The sequence below is a fragment of the Pleurodeles waltl genome, chromosome 4_1 (genome assembly GCF_031143425.1).
Source record: "Pleurodeles waltl isolate 20211129_DDA chromosome 4_1, aPleWal1.hap1.20221129, whole genome shotgun sequence".
NCBI classification, from domain to species: Eukaryota; Metazoa; Chordata; class Amphibia; order Caudata; family Salamandridae; genus Pleurodeles; species Pleurodeles waltl.
Genome location: NC_090442.1, coordinates 651152050 through 651175315, shown reverse-complemented (window position 1 = coordinate 651175315; position 23266 = coordinate 651152050). Strand labels below are relative to the sequence as shown.

General features: G+C 45.5%; 1 protein-coding gene across 1 annotated transcript in view; it reads right to left on the bottom strand.

Moving 5' to 3' along the window:
* The window catches only part of FGD6 (FYVE, RhoGEF and PH domain containing 6), a 214078-nt gene that overhangs the window by 77074 nt on the left and 113738 nt on the right, over positions 1-23266 (bottom strand). The window contains exons 9-14 of the mRNA XM_069229102.1: positions 7299-7349; positions 5392-5450; positions 5022-5093; positions 3441-3509; positions 2566-2649; positions 897-976 (exon numbers count right to left, since the gene is read on the bottom strand). Of these exons, the coding sequence (XP_069085203.1) occupies positions 897-976; positions 2566-2649; positions 3441-3509; positions 5022-5093; positions 5392-5450; positions 7299-7349 (415 nt within the window). The remainder of the gene's footprint in view (positions 1-896; positions 977-2565; positions 2650-3440; positions 3510-5021; positions 5094-5391; positions 5451-7298; positions 7350-23266) is intronic.

Below are 23266 nucleotides of genomic sequence, written 5' to 3'. Positions count from 1 at the left end.
CAAAATCAGGGGAGAAACGTATAATTTCCATAAGTTCTTCATGTGATTGGGGGCACATTTTTCGAGTGTTACACTACAGTAAAAATGAGAGAACCAATGACTGTCAAAGTTATTGGACACTCTGTTTACTCTAAACTCGTGTATTCCACAAAAAAGTGGGGAACTGGTTAAATTGTTACCTAAAAACTGCCATCAGGTAGCTTACTGTGGGTGGAATACACTGTGTGGAACTATTATAGAAATAAGGGGATTCAGCTTTTTGTTATTTCAGCAAAAGGGATAGTATAAAAGAGAATTCAGCAGTACAGAATGATGGCCCACCTGTAAATGTAGATGGGTTAGAACAGTCTGAGGGCGCATTCATTTCATTAAAAAAGGGACGCAGGTACAACCTAGAGTACTACCTCTGGGTATGACGATTCTTCAAGGTGCGTGTCGTTAGTACAAGAAACACAATGGCGGAGTGAACGAAAGCCCTTGCTATGCCTTCCTAGGGCTGTCCTGGCCCACCTCCTAGCCCCCTCCCACAAACACACATTGACAAACAGCAGCGGGGGCTCTCCTTCCATAGCTCAGACAGGGCCTTCCCTACAATGTGCCGGTTACTGCCGGTCAGGAATGCACTTAAGTGAGATCAAAGCTGCCTTCTTTCACCATGAATAGAAAACTCCACATGCACGTTCAATCAAATAAGCATCTCCTCTTTCCAGAATTATTTTCCATTTGATGTGAAAACGTTGACCACCCTGGTTAAGATGCGAACGTGTTCCCTTTCTCCTTTGCTACAGTGAGCCTCTGCGGTCGACATATAACTGCAATCAAAACTCCTGAATGTTGTTGTGGGTGACAGAACGTTGCAGCAACGAACTGTTTTTTTCCGGACCATTTCCCCTTACCTTGCCGACAGAATGAAGGACCTCTGGACACTCTCTATGTTGAGCTCATTTTGATAGGCCTCCTGCGTTGGTTTCCGAACCTAGAACAGGAAGGATGAAACTCATAATGATCAAGATTGTACTGAAAAGGCTGCCAGGTCAGAGGGCTCAACAAAATGTGAAAATGCAAACAGAACGCAGTGCATTCTTATTCCACTGAAGGATTATCTAGATTAAGGGCCTGATTAAACTTTGGAGAAGGTGTTAATCGGTCCCAAATGTGACGGATATACCACCAGCTGTATTACGAGTTCCATAGGATATAATGGACTCGTAATACGGCTGGTGGTATATCCGTCACTTTACCGTCACTTTTGGGACGGATTAACACCTCCTCCAAAGTTGTAATCAGGCCCTTAATGTTTTAAAAAAGTAAGTGTTTTGCCTTGGCAGTGTCTAAAAGATAAGGCAGGACAAAATTAACGTATGATACAATTCTTCAATAAATTATTACCAACACTTAGCTGCAGCCCTCAATTTACAGCCACGTTTGATTTAGTGTGGGCAAAAGCGACCTCCATCGGGGCTGTAGTTGTCAGCATTGGGTATTTATGAGATAAGTCCATGAAAGATGCCTGAAAGGAGCTACTTCCTGCACAACAACGTATAACGCGGATAGGGAAATCAAATGAAAGAACAAAAAAGCATTATTTAGTTACCAGGGGACGTAATTCTTATGTTATTGGGGCATTGCCTACTTTGTACTCCAGAACTGAGAAAGCCAGTCATCATTAGCACTAGATGGACCATAAAACATTACAACGGCAACAGTGGCATAATAGCATTTCTGTTAGCCGTTGCCACCTCACTGCAGCTAAGTGCCGGACACGCAAGGGTATACCTTCCAGGACAGTAACGATCACAGTGGGACTAAGGAGTTTTAAATGCATCATCTTTCCACATCCTACTGAAATGTATACAGAAACCCGTAACATACAAATGCTGGGCCCTAAGATCAACACTGACGTACCAACAGGAATAGTTGGGTGGTATAATATACATCAGTTACACTATGATTTGCAATGTTATAGCTTTTCCGTTTGATCCAAGAGTTAGAGATGCTTAAGTAAGCCCTCACCCTAAACATTAATCTGTGAAGGGTCTTCATAATGAGGGACACGGGGTTTCCTTTCTGTGTTCCCATTACCTTGCTACTAATTGCTCTGCAAAGTGCTAAAAGCAAGGTTCGAAGCTGGCACCAGCGATCTGTACATCTTACATCAATATACATGAGCTCATTTAGCCCTGCATGGGCGAAAGCCAGGTTTGTGGTCCAACAAGATGCAAGTTCCATCAGACTTTCACCCACTTCCACGGGTGGGAGAGCCAGATGTTACAGTAGGACCAAGCAAGACTGTTTCTCTTCCATGCTACAGCCTTCCAGCGGATTACGAAGAGCTGAGCTCAGGGACATTCTGTGCAGTTTTGGTCAAAGCCAAGCTGGCAGCTTAGGAAAGTTTGGGGAAACATCTGGTGAAAATATACAGCACAGAGCCACAGAAGTATAACTGCCTCATCCTCCAGAACCAGACAATGTTCTCACTCCTCTCCCTCATTTTTAAAGCAACACAAACATTCTCGGGAACAACCCTCTCACAAAAGCATTCAGACCACTGCTAAAGTCCCATACCTTCATACCGGCCAGTGACAGCATGTTGTTGAGTTTGTACATCCCAGACTGCAATGGGGTGGAGTACAAAAGGGCATCGTTGAACTGCAAAAAAAAAATGAACATGTCTGTCATGGCTCATTGTGATCAACAGAACATAAAGAATGGTACTTTGTGTACTCTTTTTATTAACTGAGGCAATGACTTATCATCTACTATAATAATGGGCACAACTTTGTTGCCACTGGTGAATTGTTGCTGTGTTGTGCCAAGAGGGTTTCTTCTTTAAATGTTCCTAATTTTTGCCAGAATAGGTGTGCAGCAACCATGCATTTATTGCTCACCAAAAATTGACATTGATCCATCACGATAGATGATATTACGGACTAAACTCAATCGAGATGATACAGCCAACTTAGGGCAAACCCGTGGCCTGCAGTCAACAAGTATATGTCTGCAGCTGATGCTCGATTCCCTGAACTATCCTACGGACATACTGTTCCCCACTGTTTGGCTCTCAGGATTACACCATTGGACTGTTCCCACTTTATATCCCCCACCATTGTTCTTGAGCCTTTCCAATATGATTTTTCTGCTTTACTGTGTCACTAGAACTCAGGAAAATGCTCAACAAGAACAGCTTGTAGAGGACTCACAGTACATTTGACTTACAATGATTTAGAAGATTGTTTTGAGTGCCTAAAAAAATAAGGCCTTAGCCATGGGAATACTGCGGGATAGATCCACGCGCAGAAGCTACCAGAAGTAGGAAGGAAGAGCACAGGAGGCATTTCAGGTCCGAGCACTGCTCATGGTGATCGTGTGATCGCTTCCACCTCTGCACAGCAAGGACGCAAGCGTTAGGGACACAGACGGCTCACCACATGGCAACTCACCAGGAAAAACATTCGCGGCTGCATAACCTTCCTGGATAACTTCATTAACGTCCCCTCTTTCAGAAACACCTGCCAAAATCAAGAGAACATGGACAAATGGATTAGACACAGCAAGTGTGGAAACAGTAATGACAGGCAGTCCTCACCACAGTCAACCTATGCATTTAACACATTCTGACAATCTTTACAATCTAGAAGGGATTTTCACAGCAGGTAAGGCAGTCCCCATTGCAATGAACACACTGTTCACTATAGGGTTATTGTGCTTTAAGCACAGCAAAATGAGGAAGCCGGCAGTGACCAATCACAAAGGAAGTTGGACTCAATGTTAAGGTTTAGGAGGGAGAGTGAAATACACACTTTCAGTGGTGGCCAACATACAATATCAAACAAAATCGGCACAACAGAGGTCAGACACATGGAAAGACCTGAGACTTCCAAAGGCCTGTTCAGCTAAAGTGCAAGCGAAGAGTAGAAGTGGGTAACTTCCTCTAAAAAAGGCAACCACTCCACAACTGTATGGGAATGCCCCCGAACCGCCTGAAGCGGCCAAAACAAAATCCCAGAGGATGCAACAATGGAATTACATCTAATAAGGTAGTGTCCAGGCCTTGGTGGTACTGTTGGGTATCTGCATTGACACCAGCTATTTTGCAGAATGAACATAGTAGAGTTCCCCCTATAAATGATGCATAGCCGGTCTCTGCATAGTGTGGAGTGTTTCCACTAGAGCCGCGCCACAGTAGGTTAGCCATCTCAACTGACCTTTGTCAAGTAGGATCCTTCCACTAACAGCAATTGTGGAATGCCCCCCTCCCCCCACACTCAGTGTAGAATCCTCCCTTCAGCTCCCACCTCAGGGAAAAATCCTCACTTGAGGCCCTCTGCAGCTCCCTATTATGTACACAAAAGAAGCAGTGTGTGTTTTTCGTTTTCAAGTCACTCCTTCCTTAGTGGATGCTGCTGGGAAGCTTTTCTCATCTGGTGGGTGGGACAGCAGCAAACTCCTGCAACCTCCTTGGTACTGTGGATGGGGCTAAGGGTTAGTGACCACCTCTAAACCCGAATGTACAGATAAACATTACAATGACTGTAATATCTAGATTGTTCACGCATCTGAGAAGCACTAGTTGTGTTAGTACTCCTTTTGGATGCAACTATGAAATTCGTTTACCGATTTAGAAATGCAAACCACTGTTCCCCTGGAAAGTGTTAATTCTCCTACAGTGACAGTAGAACATGAAAAACACATAATGAATCCCACATATTTACTGTCTCAGCACTGAAATCAGACGTTATGCAGAGCAAGAAGTGTAGATGAGGCTGAACTCAAATTGAAAAATAAAATATGTAAAAACGTAGTGAAAACAAACACTTCCTTAATAGCATGGGACTCTCGATCCACAGCAAGTGTTCCTAATGTCATGAGTGAAGTGGTAATTCCCATATTTTGAGCATGGGGAAATGTGTGTTGCTGATTAGAGCTATCTGGTAACCTCTCCTGGTGCGGTCTGTATAATTTGATCCCAGCCCCAAACCAGCCTTGCCAGGACTGAGTTGCCTCAGCTGCTAAAAACGTACCCGTCCCGGCTGCACAATTTCGTGGTGTCCATTCAGACTGTACTGGATTTGCATGAGTTTCTGGAAGTTATCCTTGGGAAAGAACAAAAATGATTAAAAAGCCAGTCTGACCAGTTATTTACAGTAACTTGACAGCTAAACGGGTTTGCAGAGTAGCTCAATCCATGCAGAAGTCTCAATTTTTCCACACATCAGATCTGAAACGTTTCCCTGGGCGGCCTTTCACTGCACTCTGGCACTTGAAGTTGCATGTTTCTCATTATCATACCTGGACAACAAACACCAATAAAAAAACAGCACTGGATGAACTATTGAGACAGATATGGAATCATTGCAGATCCCTTGTTTACGATGTAGTCCCTGTACTTACTCCTTGCTTCATAATGTCGTTGGCATGGTTGGCGACTTCGATGACAACAGCAAGGGCAGCTAAAAGTAAACAGGGGACAGGTCAGAGGCAGTGAGAAAAGCATGAATAATTTACTTTGTGAAAATATTGTGTTTACAATCAAGCAGTAAGAGGAAACTAAAGTAATCTAGCAGGATTTGCAAGTGTTTCTGCAGAACAATTCACAGAATGGTTTGAAGGTATGGGTAGAAAGCCTGGGCTTGAAGCATTAGCGAAAATGGAAGCATGGCTCGTAGGCGTGGCCCCGCATGACCTCCTGGGTCCTCTACTATCCTTTATGTACAGCTGCAGGCAAACACATCTTTAAAGCACATTTTCATGCTACACAGCAAACACACTTTACTCCAGCCAAGGGAAAACGAGGTAAAAATGATGTTTAGATAAAGGGGAAAAATATCCTGCGGGAGATGTGATCGAGTGGCTATGTTGTGAGACACAGAACCAGGAGAATATAGTTGGAGACCCCGCTTTCTCACTGGACCATAAATGTATGATTTGGTTCAAATTATTTTCTGTGATAATGCCTCAGTTCCCCTCTCTGCCAAAAAAAAACAAGCGGACTACTAGCTTTAAGATGGGTGTAAAGAACTGTGGGTTTGCCTGGTGTGCGTCTAATTCAACCCACAAACAGGTTTGTCGGTCGCTGGCACAGGACAGAACAGGCCAACATATCACTCCTGAAAAACACAGATGCAGATGCCTTCCCATCACACCACTAGGCAAAAACATGCAGCGGCCACTAATATCAAATGACACCAAAACATTATGGCCCTCATTCTAAGTCTGGCGGGCGGCGGAGGCCGCCCGCCAGACTTCCCCCCTCCAAAATACCGCTCCGCGGTCCAGAGACCGCGGAGGGTATTCCAAGTTTTCCCCTGGGCTGGCGGGCGGCCGCCAAAAGGCCGCCCGCCAGCCCAGGGGAAAACAACCTTCCCACGATGAAGCCGGCTCGTAATCGAACCGCCAGGAACAGGATGGCGGTAGGGGGTGTCAGAATCCCAAAGGCGGCGCAGCATGCTGCGCCGCCTTGGAGGATTCATTTGGGCAGCGGGAAACTGGCGGGAGACCGCCAGTTGTCCCGGTCCGACCGCGGCGTTACCGCCGCGGTCGGAATGCCCAAGGGAGCACCGCCGGCCTGTCGGCGGTGCTCCCGCCCCCGTTGGCCCTGGCGGTTCTGTACCGCCAGGGTCATAATGAGGCCCTATGTCACTAGCTGGGCCAAGAAAACAGAGTGCAACCTTGATTCAGCTGCATAATCTTCTGAATATTACAGTGATCAACACAGAAAATTAAAATACAAAAAAAAGAGAACCCTACCTAGTATTCCATGACAAACATACCCCATAATCTATTATCAGTCCCCCTGATGAAATCTGCCCCAGTTATTCCTGCGCAAACAGATGTGCAACAGCGAGCCAACTTCCAAGCAACGTACTTAGAAGATCCCGCGGTTAATACGTGTGTCAATCATATTGCAGAGTGATACTCCCAGTTGTTGCGGCGTCAAGGGTGTGTAGAACTGAACGCCCCTCGGATATGGAGGAACTGAAGACAAGTGGGCACCACCAGGTCAGTCCCCGCTGTTCGCTTCTGCTTCCGTTCTTACTGTATCACCAGTTCTAGGATGCCATCCGTTTGGTATAAAATTACTGTTAATCCCATCTGATCTGCCATACTTGAGAACGCCCCCACCCACCCCTCCCACACACACACACACACACACACCACCTCACCTCCACCTGCCTATGCACAGTAAACAATTCACCAAAGATATCGTGGCGTTGAAAAAAAACAGGCTAATATTAAATAAAGGGGAGGGGAGCCTAATCAGGTCAGTGAGTTATCATATTCTCCAAACACACATTTACCTTGGGTGTCTCTATAGTCGGAAGAGTCTTCCAAAATGTTCTTTAAATAGTCTGCAAAAAACAAGACGATACAAATTGTATTTTAGATCAAATGTAGCATGAAAGCCCTGGCTTCTATCAGTCTGTGTGAAAAGCTTGTTTAATCAATAAATACGAACATATAGAGCAGCGAGGCCAGACATGATATTTGAAGTATTAATGTATCATATTTTCTATATGACAGGACAACAACACTCGATCAAAAGTGATCTCAACTAGAGGCAAACAAGAAAATAATTACTTTTCACCGCTAGATGGCACGGTTGAGCTATATACCGGCAAAGCACTGTAGCGTCCTTCTCCCTTACCGGCCTGTGTTAATTGAATTGAGCTGACAACAGGCGCCCCACCACATGAAGCCGCCGGGTTAGAGTGTTACGGACCATGTTTCCTGCAATCTTTCGTCGGCCTTTAGAAGGAGCGCAGCTGCGGCAAGTAGTCTAAATTACTAGAGCGATGTCCATGGTGAAAACAATCTAAAATCCAATTCACTGCGCACGCTGTGCCTACTAGGGTAGAGATATATTTGACCTACTTTACAGGTCACGGGCTCGAAGCAAAGTTAGATGACAGTGCAACCTGCGGGCCGCGATACTGCAGGCCAGCGGGGTCGACTCAAGCTTTCACGAGTGATATATCTGTTCAACAAGAGCTATTGTCCAACCATTAGGAAATTGTTAAGTTTAAGGCCCAGGACAATTTTATACGCTAGAAAGTTTACTGTAAAGTTTATACCGGAGAATATCAAATAAAACGACTCCAGCATCGCCAACAGGGGTGATGTGCTTGAGGTTCAATTTACTTGAGTCTGACATTCCCGGGTTTACGCTGCGCACCGCACACTGAGCAGACTCTCGGAGTTTAGAAATCAGGTGCCAATAACCAGCAGCGTTACTCGAGATAATTTCAGCACCGAATTGGACGTGTACGGGACAAATCTGCACCTCTGTATTTCCAGCTTTACTGTTAGTCATGTTGATAGCAGTTTAGACTGTGCAGAATTTCGGCGGCCACCTTTCCACATGCAATGTAAGTGTGGTGTTTTTGGCCTGTGTTTTGGGATTACGAGCTGGGCGTGGGTGGCGCGGTGCTAGGTCGCCACCGCCCTTGCCAGGCTCCTGGGCCAACTGTGCCCTGATCACCTCCTGGTTGTCGCAGCTGCTTATCTTGTCTGTGAGGTGACCCGAGGGTGACCTCTCAGCTAAGCTTTGGCGATTGGCTGGAATTTGTTTTTCACCGAGACTGAGCAGCCTTTTGTTTAGACCAAACGAGGCCGGGCTCCTCAGATGTGTGTGCGCGCTCCGAGGCATTGTTTCAATGTACAACACCTTTTTTTATCACATTGAGTGGCCCACTTTCAGTTTTATTATCAATCGGGTGGTTTGGCGCCAGGTATTTAATTTGCCCAGAGTTACTGATATGAGGATTGTTAACTCCGAAAGGAGACGCGTTGGGGATGGGTAGATTGGAAGTGGGTGGTGGAAATAATCCAAATTATGAGATTTTGGGAATCAACATGCAGGAATGAGGCCATAATAGTCTTTCATGCATATCTTTAGGGAAACTAAGGAAATGGTCCAGTGTTCCATGGTCTGCCATGTATACATGAGTAATATTTATCCGTAGCAGCAAATCAAGCGTGTAACTAAAAGAATGCTGTTTGCCCTGTATAAAATCTAGGAGGCCAGTGAGTGGGCAAACCTCTGTGCCACAGGAGAAGTAGTGTTTAACTGATAAAGTGTGTCAGATGAAATAACGCCTGCTTTAAATTGAATCCATGCTTCTACTCTCTGGCAGGTTGGTGTCAAGGTACATTTAGGTGTTGGTTAATTATTCCAAGGGTCTGCGAGTTATAAATGTGTGGTGCTAGGAATTAGAAGATACTGCTGGTGTATGGAGTCATAAATCGCTTCCAGTCAATATCCTGGGAGTGTTCTTCACAAATGATTTCCAAGTGACACAGAAGACAGTGAGAGCCTTGCTTTTGTCTCTGGTGCTTCCAAGTTTTGGTTAAAACTCAAGACTGCTCATCCACCCAGACGGATCTGCAGATTGCCTAGTCCATTCCAACAGAACATCAAAAATCCCCAAAACATGGTCAACACTCACAAAATATTCCTGGCAGGGACACTAGAATTAAACACAATACTATACCCAAGACTAAGGGGGTTATTCCAACTTTGGAGGAGGTGGTAATCCGTCCCAAATGTGACGGATTTACCACCAGCCGTATTACGAGTTCCATAGGATATAATGGACTCGTAATACGGCTGGTGGTATATCTGTCACTTTACCGTCACTTTTGGGACGGATTACCACTTCCTCCAAAGTTGGAATAACCCCCTAAACTATTAACTTGTAGTGTTCTACAGACCTCAACACTCTTTCACCTCTTCAAAATCCACCTAAATCACTCAATTTTACCACTTACGGAGCTCTTGCCAAGTATTATGTCAAACAAGGAGACATCCACACTCACCATCTCTGCTCATCATCGATGGAAAATCACAACATAAACCCCTGAACCACAAAGAGTATAAACTACTACTGACTATCTCAAAACAACAACCAAACACACTTCTCCAGACTTGCTGGTCACCAATGGCCAGAAACAAGGAGCCTTCACTAAGGTTATAACAAAAAAACTAGGCGCAATAACAGACTCTGATGTACTTCACGCAAAGGTCCAAACCAGCCACAATCACTTTAGCCAAACCAAAGAAATTCAGGCGTTAATATTAATATTCAATAATTACGTAGTGGCAATCGCTTGTACAACAGCCGGATCAATTCTGGACTACAGCAACCTGCTACTACTTAGACAATCTAAGAAACTATCACCTGACACAAAATCCTGAGACAAAACAGAGACCAAGACAGAGAGTCAAAATAACTCCGGTGCTGAGAAGTACACAGCATGGCTTAGCTAATTTCTTTGCAAGTTTAAACACCTGCTAATGTAACACATCCAAAGTTCTTATAACTTTAACCAGTGAGAAACGCTGGGGAGAAAATGCAAAATCGTGACAGTGGAAATATTTTTATTTTCATCTTCACCACTTGACACAGTGAGACCCTGGCCAAATCCCAGCGTGCATCGCTTCTCTGGTTTGTCAAAAATGTGAGAGGTTAGAAAAGAAAAAGACAGCGTTAAGAGATGTACAAGAAGCTGGAGAGGTGACTCCGTGAGTTAATGCTTCCAGAGACACCTGCTGCGAGCTGCAGGAGACGGATGTGAATCCTGGCAAAGTCCGTTAACGGTATAGCATTAAACTGGGTAATATTAAGAGTGGTATTAACAGTAGTTAGGAAAAGTGGATATGAGGGAAGCTGACTGAGCCGCCCCTGCCCCATGACAGACATGCCGCCTCACCCGATGCTAAAGAACGACACAAAGTGTACAGCAGGAAACCTGCACAAGTTTGAACGATTTAACCATCAACAGTATTCTTGAGGGTTCGTAGAAATTCAACCCAAAAGAGAAACCCATGGCCAGCCTCAACCTTAGTGAATCCTGCACATACATAAATGCTATACAATTACTTTTGTATTGCTGAGCGCCAACCACAAGGCTTTCGCACTTTAGAAAGTAAGAGTGCCGCGCGCTTATTGAACAACACGTGCCCAGTCCGCAAATGCTTTGAGAGCTACTGACGAATAAGGTCCAGTGTGCAGCACCCTGCACGCAAATACAAGCCGCCATCTTGCAAATGGTTGTTTTGCAGGGGTTCAGGATGAAGGATCTTTCACCAGCAGAACGAGGGGGTAACCTGTGATGCTATGTGAGGTGAATACCTTTACCCGTGAAAGAGCAGTTTTTTTAGCTCCTAAAGCTGGATACTACCTTGAGGACACGTTCAAGCTTAACACTCAGCCTCTTTCAGAAAACACAGAGATCCGAGTGACAACATGTTGTGAAACTATACATTCACCCAGAAAAATCAACCTAATTCATTGGTAGATGATTAAGCTCATCTGTCATCTTGGCTGAAGAATGTCGCTTGAATTTATGTGGACTCCATTGATCAGTCGTGTCTACCACCTGCATCTGCCTCGACTTGGCCACATGCTGCTGCGTGGACAGTCACCGATCCCATTTCCGAGAAGGACTCGGCCTTTCTTTAAAAATTGCTTATCTTGCCCAGTCCCTGGCACTCTGCCTGTCGAATGTGACCGGAGCGCTGTGAGACGTACAGAGCAATATCACAAGTATTTTTTTCCTTTTACTTCAGTCAATGGTTTTAAGTATTTTTATTAATGAAAGAAGAAAACTGATATCAAAACAAAAATAAGCATTCATCTCACAGGAAACGTTTAAAGGTAATGCTGGATAACGCTATATTATTTGTCCACCTTATCGGAGCTATTGCTACATCCAGATACAGCGAGACCAGCGCTTTGAATCTGCTGCTATGTCACTGTGGGATGCATTTGTGAAAGCCTTTGCTAAGCGCAGAGGACCGCCTGCATTAGAGCTCAGGCCACTCTCTGTGAAGTCAGCAGACATCTCACTGGCCCCAGGAGATGCTATGTCAGTACTCACTTAGTGCAAGCGGGGATATCACACCCGCGCCGGATGCGCCTGCGAGTCACTTTACACCTGTTACTGCTGCAAGTCACTGCCACCCTGCACTGGTCTGCAATGCACTGGGTATTCAAGCCTTTTGATCTCCCTACATCAGAGTAAGCAGCTCGTTAACTATCCCAATCTTTTCCTAGTTATTGACGGTTTCTGATCATGCTGTAAGAACTGCTATGTTAAGTATCTCGTTTTTACTGAATTTAAATTGCATCAACATAGTACTTAGACTCCTGATGAAGTGCTGGAGCGCTTTGAGGCAGGTAGTAGGCTGCTAGGAAGCTCAATGTTAATGGTAACCCAATGGTGTTTGGGATTAGTCGTGTGCTGTTAAAGAAACTATCCCATGCATTTACTCCAGTTATTTTGTGATACATTAACGATTTAGGGGTGGTCATTAAATAGGGCTCTATGAGAAGAAAACGGCTGATGTAATTATTAGTTACTGTTATGTAACAGTGAGCTAGTTTCAAAGAACAAGAGATTAAGGCAGGCTTGCAATTTAAAGTATATACACCAGAGGCATGCAGAAGGTAGAAGGGAAGGAGAGATGCATCCAAAAATGTCAAGGTAAGGTCAAGGTCAGGTCAATTTTTCATGCTGGGTTTTAGGAATACAGCAGGTGGAGTTTTGTTTGGGATAGCACACAATCTGTGGATGTATACCTAGTTGCACTTCATTGAAGTTCCTTGTAAAGCACCCTAATTCTCGTAGTCATGCAGATGTGCTTGCAAACATGTTAAGTAAATTCATAATTCAACCATCCAACACTAGTCCCCTGCCATGAAACGTATAGGCCTGAATTCAACAAGAAAGCCACCTGATAACGTATGGGGATCTGTGGTGTCTTCAACGGGAAAACTCAGCATATAATTAACTCAACCGCACATGAAGGTCCACATCTTTAGCCGTGAGGTCACCAAGCATCCTCCATAACACCACTTCTTCTGCATCCGAGTGTCGATCCAGCCTACACCAGAGCACAGCCCTTACATTCGCTACTCCAGCTTCAAAACTCTAACACTGTTGCTGATCATGAATGCTTTTCAGGTGATATCCTAAACATGGAAAGACGGTTTGAGTGTGATGCTCTCATCTCTGTCTGCAACCGCATTGCTCATCCCCAACTGCTCCGTCACCTCTTCTGTTGGTACAGACGGTGAATCCACGTACCAGTGCACTGCTTTGTACAGCGCTTCAGATAGAAGGGCCACTCAAAAAACACAAACAGGCAGTTACAGGACAATGTCTTGTGAGCTGCAACATTTCACCAAAGCTTTGACCAAAGTATAAATAAAAGAACATTTGAAGTGTTATGCAGATATCAATTGGAACCATGAGTAAATCAATTCCAAGGCACTTCTAATGTTGGTAGATAATGGGAACAATGAACTGGGAGATGAGTATTTGCCCAGGATCAGGTTTCTGTGTTGCGCAGCCAACAACTTAGCAAACAGACCACAACTTCTTCGTGTCAGTTGACTGATCAGGATAACAATGGCACCCACAGTCTGTTGGCACTTGCCTAAGTAACCACTAATATTTTTTAATGCTGAAGAAATCTGTACAGCAGAGTGTGATTGGTCTGTGGGTGCGGTGCAGTTCCAGCAACGGCCTCCATAGACCGCTTCTCTATTGGTGCACGTGTTCTCCTTCCGAAGGGTACTGGCAGAGGGAGACAAAGGGACCAAAAGAGGCAACACTGAAAATGCTCTTTTCATGCTTTTGAGATCCCAGGGTTGAAGGCCAGGTCCCCTATGAAGGTACATGTGGCTTATTACTTACCGGTCCTAGAATCTTTACCAGTTCTGCTGAGGGTTAGGCTGCTCCATCTACAAAAGGTAATTGTTCTTAGAACTGCTAGTGATGCCATGTGTGACCCGTTCAAACAGTTCAGACTTTTTAATTATCTAACAGCAATCAGCATTCTGGACTTGGAAGTTCACTTTTATCATCACAAAGTTGTGCGTTCAAGTATCAGGCTGTGGAAGGGTGTTTGATAACAAGCCATGAGTGGGTGATGGTGTTACAGAGAACATGCAGACACTTCGTGTATAGGTCAGGTAACCTGATGTACTTAAGCCCACAATATGCTGGAAGTAACCATGATGCACAACAGTAATTCCAGCCCTTCTATTTAAGCACAAAAGCCAAGATGGTGACATTCCCGCAAAGATGTTGAGTAAGGGAATCTGAAATTGCTGGCAGGAAGGGAGCAGATACAGTCAAATGCCGGGCAAAACTTTCAGTTCAACTGACCCACACCCCTGCTGGTCCTCCAAGGTCCCAGTTCTGTCTAAGGGGAGCTCAGCAGTAGACAGAGGAGGACGGAGAGGTACAGCAACCCTCTTACTATGCTGGAGGCATGCTTCAGACTATAAAAAATACCTTCTTAGGAGGTTGATGATAGCTGCATATGTACAGGATGGGACCAGCTGTTCTGTATCCAATATTAATTAGGACAGGATGCCCGAAACTTTAGTGTTGAGGAGTCTTGTTCGGGGTGACGTGGTGGGGGATTTTGTTGCATACTTTTCCCATTAGCCACCACGTCTGTAACTATCGTCACCCTCCCAGCATGCCAGCTGTTTCGGATAGACTTCAATGCAGTCACCTGCTCGGTCCACCTCGCTTGACTTCACTTGGATTATCCACCACAAGTATCCGGCGCCACCCTCGTTGGAGACTCGAAAGGATGAAGAGCACATTCTTACAGCGGGTTGGGCTATTTGCAACTTACCAACCCTGCCAAGGGACACAAATAAAAAAGTATCCAATACTTGTGGGTCTTTTTAATTCTAAACTTGCAGGGAGATGCCAAACATGTGGAGGGGAGGAGAGGGGTGAGGGAGGTACTAACATATGGGAGGGCAGTAAATCCCTTTATTACCAGTAGGATTGTTTTCTTTCCAAAGCCAAGTCTTCATGTTTCTTTAGAGTAAAATACATACAAAGTTGTATGTCAGCACACAGCTTTTTCATGAACCCAGGCCAAGACTTTTGTGAAACCAAACCAACTTTTTCCTAGCGACCTCTTAGTTCTGGAGTGAGCTGAAATGTCAAGCAGCACACTATTATATTTCTGCTGACATCGCCAACAATGGAACAGGAATTCACCTCTGCAAGATCAAACAAGAAGTGCGCGTGAAAGCCAGAGAGAGCCTAAATAACCTGGGGCGAGGAACCTTCCATGATGAGGTAAAGCCCAACTGCACTTCGGTGTACAGCCTAGTTTACACGCGTGGCATTCGATAGGCCATGTCCCGCGCTATCCCACTACATCGCAAACAGGCTCTGATCGGCATTAGGGCAGCAAGTTATGATTGTGGTTTCTGAATAAGGCTCTTTCTATAAATATTTGTGGGCTGTGGAAGTGAACATGGAGTATATTTTCAGACATCTCTACTACTATCTTGCCTATGCGTCAGTTCCTGGGGTGCAGTGCACGCCCAGCCCATCTAGCGAATGCAGGCAGAGCTACGATTTGTTGTTACTTTTCTTCTTTCGACTTCCACTTAGAGCCAAAAGAAAGAAAAGAAGAGCATTTTTATACAGAAAAGTCCTTCATGTGGGCAACTGACCAACTTGGTTACTGTGGAATGGGGAAGCTTGTGTCACAGTTGCAGCGTTACCACTGAAAATGTCTGCTGGAATTTTATTCATGTCATCCGACTGGGTCTAAGCTTGTTCATAAGACAATATGTCCTTAAGAAAGCGCAGCTTCTAGTACCATAAAGGGTTCTTTATGACATTTCAGGCCCCTGTTAAAGACATGGTTGTGCAAGGGGAGGGGCTTCACGGTCTCTTGATCATTTACAAACCAAGAAAGGTTTATCCATCAGCAAAGCACAACACAGCAGGCGTGGTGACGTAACATTACCCCGCAGAAGACTCAAGCATGGGGTAGTTTGGGTACAAGACAGGGACAGGCTTTAACACCCAATTTAAACACCTCAATTAAAATACATCTACAGGATGGACAAATAAAAAAATAATGAAAAGAAATGGCCATTCCTACCACTCCAATTCTGAAATGTCTCGTAAAAGGGCCACGTGCCAGGCAAAGAGCTGAAAGTGCTGGGCTGACTTTTAGGGCAGTCTGACACTACCACAAGGCACAACGTGCCAATGCCAGTGTGTGAGCTGCTGATTTTGGGCCCATCATGGCCTACGTGACTTAAAAAAAAAAAAAAAAGTCCATGCACTGGCTGACTTTTTCGAGCAGGCCGTTTTGGCGGCGTCAGACCTCCTGGAAGGTCAGTTTAACCCTGGGGAGAACCATATCCCAACAATTCATAATCACTCAATAAAATAGACAGGCGAACAAAGCAAGAGGTGAGCTAAGGGTGTGGCTTGGCTTTAAGAGCCCATGCGCGGGCTGAGACATGAATAGATAAGGTAGGTGAATCATGGAACAAAGCTTCGAAAAAGTATTTATGCACCCAGGAGTTTTGCCCTAGTACATCATATTATATCACTGCATTGAGAGATATTTAATAGTTTTAAAATATGAACTTAGAAACATTCCTGCTCCCCTTTCGCCCTGATAATGTCACTGGTGAACAAGAGGCAAGTCAGCTGACATATGAACCCTATATATGCCTAAATTGTTATATTACATGGATCAACATTATAGTCTATTAAATAAAGCACCAAGTTTTTGTGCAGCACACATCCTGACCTCCAGTATTTGAAGATGCTTTCATATGTGGTAATGAAGAAAAAGGAAACTTGGTGAAATAAAATATTTTCTTAGGATCACACAATTTGGTCAAGCGGGGAAGCCGGGATACGTCCCAGATTTTCTTATTTCACGTTATGCTAGATCGGCATGTCCTTCTTTGTCATATTTTACATCAGTGGTCACTGCCTTGTCTTTAATTAATTATTGGTGGATGAGGTTACAGCATAGGTAGCAATTAGAAGCCACATGAAAGTTCGCCTTTTTGGGCTCAAGGGTCCAAGAGAACCGTGTGCAGCGCCAGGCTCGAGCTTTCAGTGGCTCGTCCATCTCTCCTCATTAAAAGCTTTTAAATAGGGCTCAGTCTGTAAGGTAATAATCTTGTAAAAAAAAAAAAAAAAAAAAAAAAAAAGGAGCATCTAAGGAGCTAGAGGTACTTTTATCTCAAGGGATTTGTTCCAGCAGGAAAAGGCCGAGCATGTAAAATGAAACCACTAAAAAAACCTATAACCTATAACCTAAAAAAAAAAAATCAGATTCAACAGAAGCAAAATTTTGAAATGATTCAAGTACTAAAGTACTTTAAGCACAGTTGGCCTTTGTAATAGCACATAACGGGTGCGCTATTGCTCTTATAATCAGGATTTCAGTCAAAAGGAGTGAGAATTCTCTCACATTGTTCTAGACTAGACCCACTCTCCAGGTGGCAGCATATAGTGTGCTTAACGCATAAATAACTCATTTAGACATTTTACAATATCTGCTATAAATGTAGCTCCCAATTAGAGGTAACTCAGACTTCAAGGAGCGCCGTGAGGGACATCTTTAATTCCATTACTGGTATGACTTAAGGAGCCCATCAGTTAGCTTTGCACCCGAGCTGGCACTCATCCTATACTGGACATTTCCTCTCCAACATCAAAACAGAACTGACCCTCAGCTGGACCTTACATCCAACTCTGGGGCTGGGGCTGGGGCTGGGGCTGGGGCTGGGGCTGGGATCCCACCCAGGGCACTAAACCGAGTTTTATGCACACGAAAATATTTAAACAGTTAGACACCTGCCAAATCAAGACCCTGAAGTACATAACTAAGATATGGAATCTGAGTATGTGGCTGGGAGACTGCCGGGTTCCTGACCCTTGCTAATTATAAATAACCTGGGGCATTGGGTGGATTCAAGACATAACTTCTCGTTCCTGAGCAGAACTAACTCCCTTCCAAGCTGGCTCCATATTGACAAGCTAGGTAGTTCACTGTGCCCTTCCTGGACAGGAGAATCCCATCTTAGGATCTGAAGACAGACACATCTGCAGCAGGAGATGATGTTCTCCCACTCTCCCACCCTTGGGTGATGGAAGAAAGATTCCCATGACCTACTTTTCATACACGACTGGAAGAGAGACTGCCCAAAAGTGGCTTTGAAAGTAACATAAAATGAACTAAGCAACTGGGAAAAATATGCGCGGGGGTACTTTGGAAGAAATGTCCCTGTACCTCACTGTTTGGGAAACGTTTCTAGCAGGGCCTTCTAAAGAGGTCGCACATGTCAGGATTTTGAAACCACAAAATAGTTTAGAAAGTTAACAGGCAATGCATGTCAAAATAAGAGCCAAGCTTGTGCTCCAGAATTAGACTGTGGTAAATAGTGCTGCCCAAGCGTTCTCTAACCTGTTCCCGGTTCATTCCTAGGACCAGATTGGAAACCAAAATTAGCCCGGTGAAGCATGTTCAGAACAGCCCCAAACGATCAGCAGAATGTGTGCAAAGGGCCATAGCAACCCAATGGGCACTAGAAGCAGCCTCGTACCTTGTGGCCTACTAGGGAAGTGGCAGAATAGCCAGTCTGACCCTGTTCATTTTCAACTGCTGAGTACACACATCCATCACTGGTCCCTGCAATCTTCTCAGTTAGCATTTTGCCCAACGTGAGGAGAAAACTAAATCAACCTTTACTGGAAAAATAAGGGGGTGGAGCTTCAGGCATGCTGGCTATTCTTGAGAAAGCTGTGGGGCTCACCCCATCTTAGACTTACGTTCTGCCCAAGGCCAATGAATATTAGTGAGATATGGGAGACTCAGGGACCCTCTCTTCACATTCCGCGGATAAACAGGGGCTATCATTGTACATTACACCACTGACTGTAAGAGCATGGCGATTAGTTGTGCTGCTACTGGAATTCAGCAGCGCTGCCAGCAGCGGTGGCCTCTTGAAAAATACATTGGAGTCTGGCAGGCCCCCTTTTTAAAAAAAATATTTTTAAACAAATTAAGCCCTGCAGCAGTGTATGCTGCCCCCTCGCACCAGAATATGGAAGAGCAAACAGGTCTTCTAGTTAGGAAGTAGGCATCTTAGGGAATGAGAAAAATAACTGAAGAGAAGGCTTGACGTTTGTCAGTAAGAGTAGTAGACATTGGTACAGAACTATTCTAGTTGCAATACCCCAAAAAATATATTTGCAACATAAATTACAATTCTGGTCCCAGACTTCATCGCTAAGAAAGTGCATGCTGCAGGACGCAGTGATTTCGAAGGTACTTTGGAAACTACCCGTTTTCAGCCCATCTTACACAATAATGGGCACTTGGATGATCAAACTTAAATTGCAACCTATTGGATCCCAGCAGTTGATAGAAAAGGTTGCGAGAATGGCTCACTGGGATAATTAACCTGCTGCTAAAATCTGTACACAATCCACGTGGGACAAGTTTGATTCGCTGAGGGCCATCTCAGCCACTCACTCTCCTGCGGTGAATTAAAGAAGCACAACTGGATCTATTAAAAGTAGACTTTTTATTATCAAGTGTGAGAAAGTAGCCTCTTTCTAGCCTTGTTACCCCCACTTTTGGCCTGTTTGTGAGTGTATGTCAGGGTGTTTTCACTGTCTCACTGGGATCCTGCTAGCCAGGGCCCAGTGCTCATAGTGAAAACCCTATGTTTTCAGTATGTTTGTTATGTGTCACTGGGACCCTGCTAGTCAGGACCCCAGTGCTCATAAGTTTGTGGCCTATATGTATGTGTTCCCTGTGTGGTGCCTAACTGTCTCACTGAGGCTCTGCTAACCAGAACCTCAGTGGTTATGCTCTCTCATTTCTTTCCAAATTGTCACTAACAGGCTAGTGACCATTTTTACCAATTTACATTGGCTTACTGGAACACCCTTATAATTCCCTAGTATATGGTACTGAGGTACCCAGGGTATTGGGGTTCCAGGAGATCCCTATGGGCTGCAGCATTTCTTTTGCCACCCATAGGGAGCTCTGACAATTCTTACACAGGCCTGCCACTGCAGCCTGAGTGAAATAACGTCCACGTTATTTCACAGCCATTTTACACTGCACTTAAGTAACTTATAAGTCACCTATATGTCTAACCTTTACCTGGTAAAGGTTAGGTGCAAAGTTACTTAGTGTGAGGGCACCCTGGCACTAGCCAAGGTGCCCCCACATTGTTCAGAGCCAATTCCCTGAACTTTGTGAGTGCGGGGACACCATTACACGCGTGCACTACATATAGGTCACTACCTATATGTAGCTTCACTATGGTAACTCCGAATATGGCCATGTAACATGTCTATGATCATGGAATTGCCCCCTCTATACCATCCTGGCATAGTTGGCACAATCCCATGATCCCAGTGGTCTGTAGCACAGACCCTGGTACTGCCAAACTGCCTTTCCTGGGGTTTCACTGCAGCTGCTGCTGCTGCCAACCCCTCAGACAGGCATCTGCCCTCCTGGGGTCCAGCCAGGCCTGGCCCAGGATGGCAGAACAAAGAACTTCCTCTGAGAGAGGGTGTGACACCCTCTCCCTTTGGAAAATGGTGTGAAGGCAGGGGAGGAGTAGCCTCCCCCAGCCTCTGGAAATGCTTTCTTGGGCACAGATGTGCCCAATTCTGCATAAGCCAGTCTACACCGGTTCAGGGGACCCCTTAGCCCTGCTCTGGCGCGAAACTGGACAAAGGAAAGGGGAGTGACCACTCCCCTGACCTGCACCTCCCCTGGGAGGTGTCCAGAGCTCCTCCAGTGTGCTCCAAACCTCTGCCATCTTGGAAACAGAGGTGCTGCTGGCACACTGGACTGCTCTGAGTGGCCAGTGCCACCAGGTGACGTCAGAGACTCCTTGTGATAGGCTCCTTCAGGTGTTGCTAGCCTATCCTCTCTCCTAAGTAGCCAAACCCTCTTTTCTGGCTATTTAGGGTCTCTGTCTCTGGGGAAACTTTAGATAACGAATGCAAGAGCTCATCCGAGTTCCTCTCCATCTCTCTCTTCACCTTCTGCCAAGGAATCGACTGCTGACCGCGCTGGAAGCCTGCAAACCTGCAACATAGTAGCAAAGATGACTACTGCAACTCTGTAACGCTGATCCTGCCGCCTTCTCGACTGTTTTCCTGGTGGTGCATGCTGTGGGGGTAGTCTGCCTCCTCTCTGCACTAGAAGCTCCGAAGAAATCTCCCGTGGGTCGACTGAATCTTCCCCCTGCAACCGCAGGCACCAAAAAGCTGCATTACCGGTCCCTTGGGTCTCCTCTCAGCACGACGAGCGAGGTCCCTCGAATCCAGCAACTCTGTCCAAGTGGCCCCCACAGTCCAGTGACTCTTCAGTCCAAGTTTGGTGGAGGTAAGTCCTTGCCTCACCTCGCTAGACTGCATTGCTGGGAACCGCGACTTTTGCAGCTACTCCGGCCTCCGTGCACTTCCGGCGGAAATCCTTTGTGCACAGTCCAGCCTGGGTCCACGGCACTCTAACCTGCATTGCACGACCTCCTAAGTTGTTCTCCGGCGACGTGGGACTTCTTTGTGCGACTTCGGGTGAGTACCGTTTCACGCATCCTCGTAGTGCCTGTTTCTGGCACTTCTCCGGGTGCTACCTGCTGCTAAGAGGGCTCCTTGTCTTGCTTGACGTCCCCTCTACCTCCTGGTCCAATTTGCGACCTCCTGGTCCCTCCTGGGCCACAGCAGCATCCAAAAACGCTAACCGCACGATTTGCAGCTAGCAAGGCTTGTTGGCGTTCTTTCGGCGGGAAAACACTTCTGCACGACTCTACAAGGCGAGAGGGATCCGTCCTCCAAAGGGGAAGTCTCTAGCCCTTTGCGTTCCTGCAGAAACCGCAGCTTCTTCTGTCCAGTAGAAGCTTCTTTGCACCCGCAGCTGGCATTTCCTGGGCATCTGCCCATCTCCGACTTGCTTGTGACTTTTGGACTTGGTCCCCTTGTTCCACAGGTACCCCAGATTGGAAATCCACAGTTGTTGCATTGTTGGTTTGTGTCTTTCCTGCATTATTCCTCTAACACGACTTCTTTGTCCTTAGGGGAACTTTAGTGCACTTTGCACTCACTTTTCAGGGTCTTGGGGAGGGTTATTTTTCTAACTCTCACTATTTTCTAATAGTCCCAGCGACCCTCTACAAGGTCACATAGGTTTGGGGTCCATTCGTGGTTCGCATTCCACTTTTGGAGTATATGGTTTGTGTTGCCCCCATCCCTATGTTTCCCCATTGCATCCTATTGTAACTATACATTGTTTGCACTGTTTTCTAAGACTATACTGCATATTTTTGCTATTGTGTATATATATCTTGTGTATATTTCCTATCCTCTCACTGAGGGTACACTCTAAGATACTTTGGCATATTGTCATAAAAATAAAGTACCTTTATTTTTAGTATAACTGTGTATTGTGTTTTCTTATGATATTGTGCAAGTGACACTTGTGGTACTGTAGTAGCTTCACACGTCTCCTAGTTCAGCCTAAGCTGCTCTGCTAAGCTACCATTATCTATCAGCCTAAGCTGCTAGACACCCTATACACTAATAAGGGATAACTGGGCCTGGTGCAAGGTGCAAGTACCCCTTGGTACTCACTACAAGCCAGTCCAGCCTCCTACATCAAGTCCAGACATTCGCAGTACAAAAAGCAAGTTCTGTTCAGTTCAGATGCAAACAATCCATGCCATAACATGCATGTCCACGAGAAAGCCTCCTTAGAGAAATCAAACAAAGGTCCAGTTGTATCTTCAAGTGTTTACGTGTAATAGCTATCCCCAGGAGCAGCATCTCTAGAACCCCTCTTATGTAACACGCTGCTCATGTGGAAAATCAGAATCCCAGACTGCAGGCTTATCACAGAAGCCATGCCACCGCCGCCCTGGAGCCAGCTAAGAGGCATGACCCCTTGCGGAAGTATTCAACCCACCTACATCCGTTCCGGTCATCTAAGGCACCCATGAATACGGAACTAAAAGCTAGCACTCCGAGCGCGCGCAGGGAGCGCCGCGCGCCACAGCACAACCACACTCGGAGGGAGAGGCCACAGGAGCAGGCAGGCCCAGGTAGGGGGGCGGGAGCACAAGCTAGCGCATCCTAGGAAACCCATTAACAAAGAAGCGGACTCCCCCGAGGTCAATGACGTCTCCCACACAGGCTCACGGTCTCCCTCGGTCTGCTATTCATCACTAATACTTCCGGAAATACGCAAATCAATACATTCCTGCAGCAGAGCGACAAAGTGGCCCGTGGGGTCCACCGACCAACCTAACATGGTGCTAACACCCTAACTGCGTCATATGGAGAAAGGGAAATTCCTTTTGCCAAACTCCCTTCAAGGAAAGTAACTAAGACTATGCTACCTTGATTATAACATAAAATTAGTGAAACAAGGGATAGACTT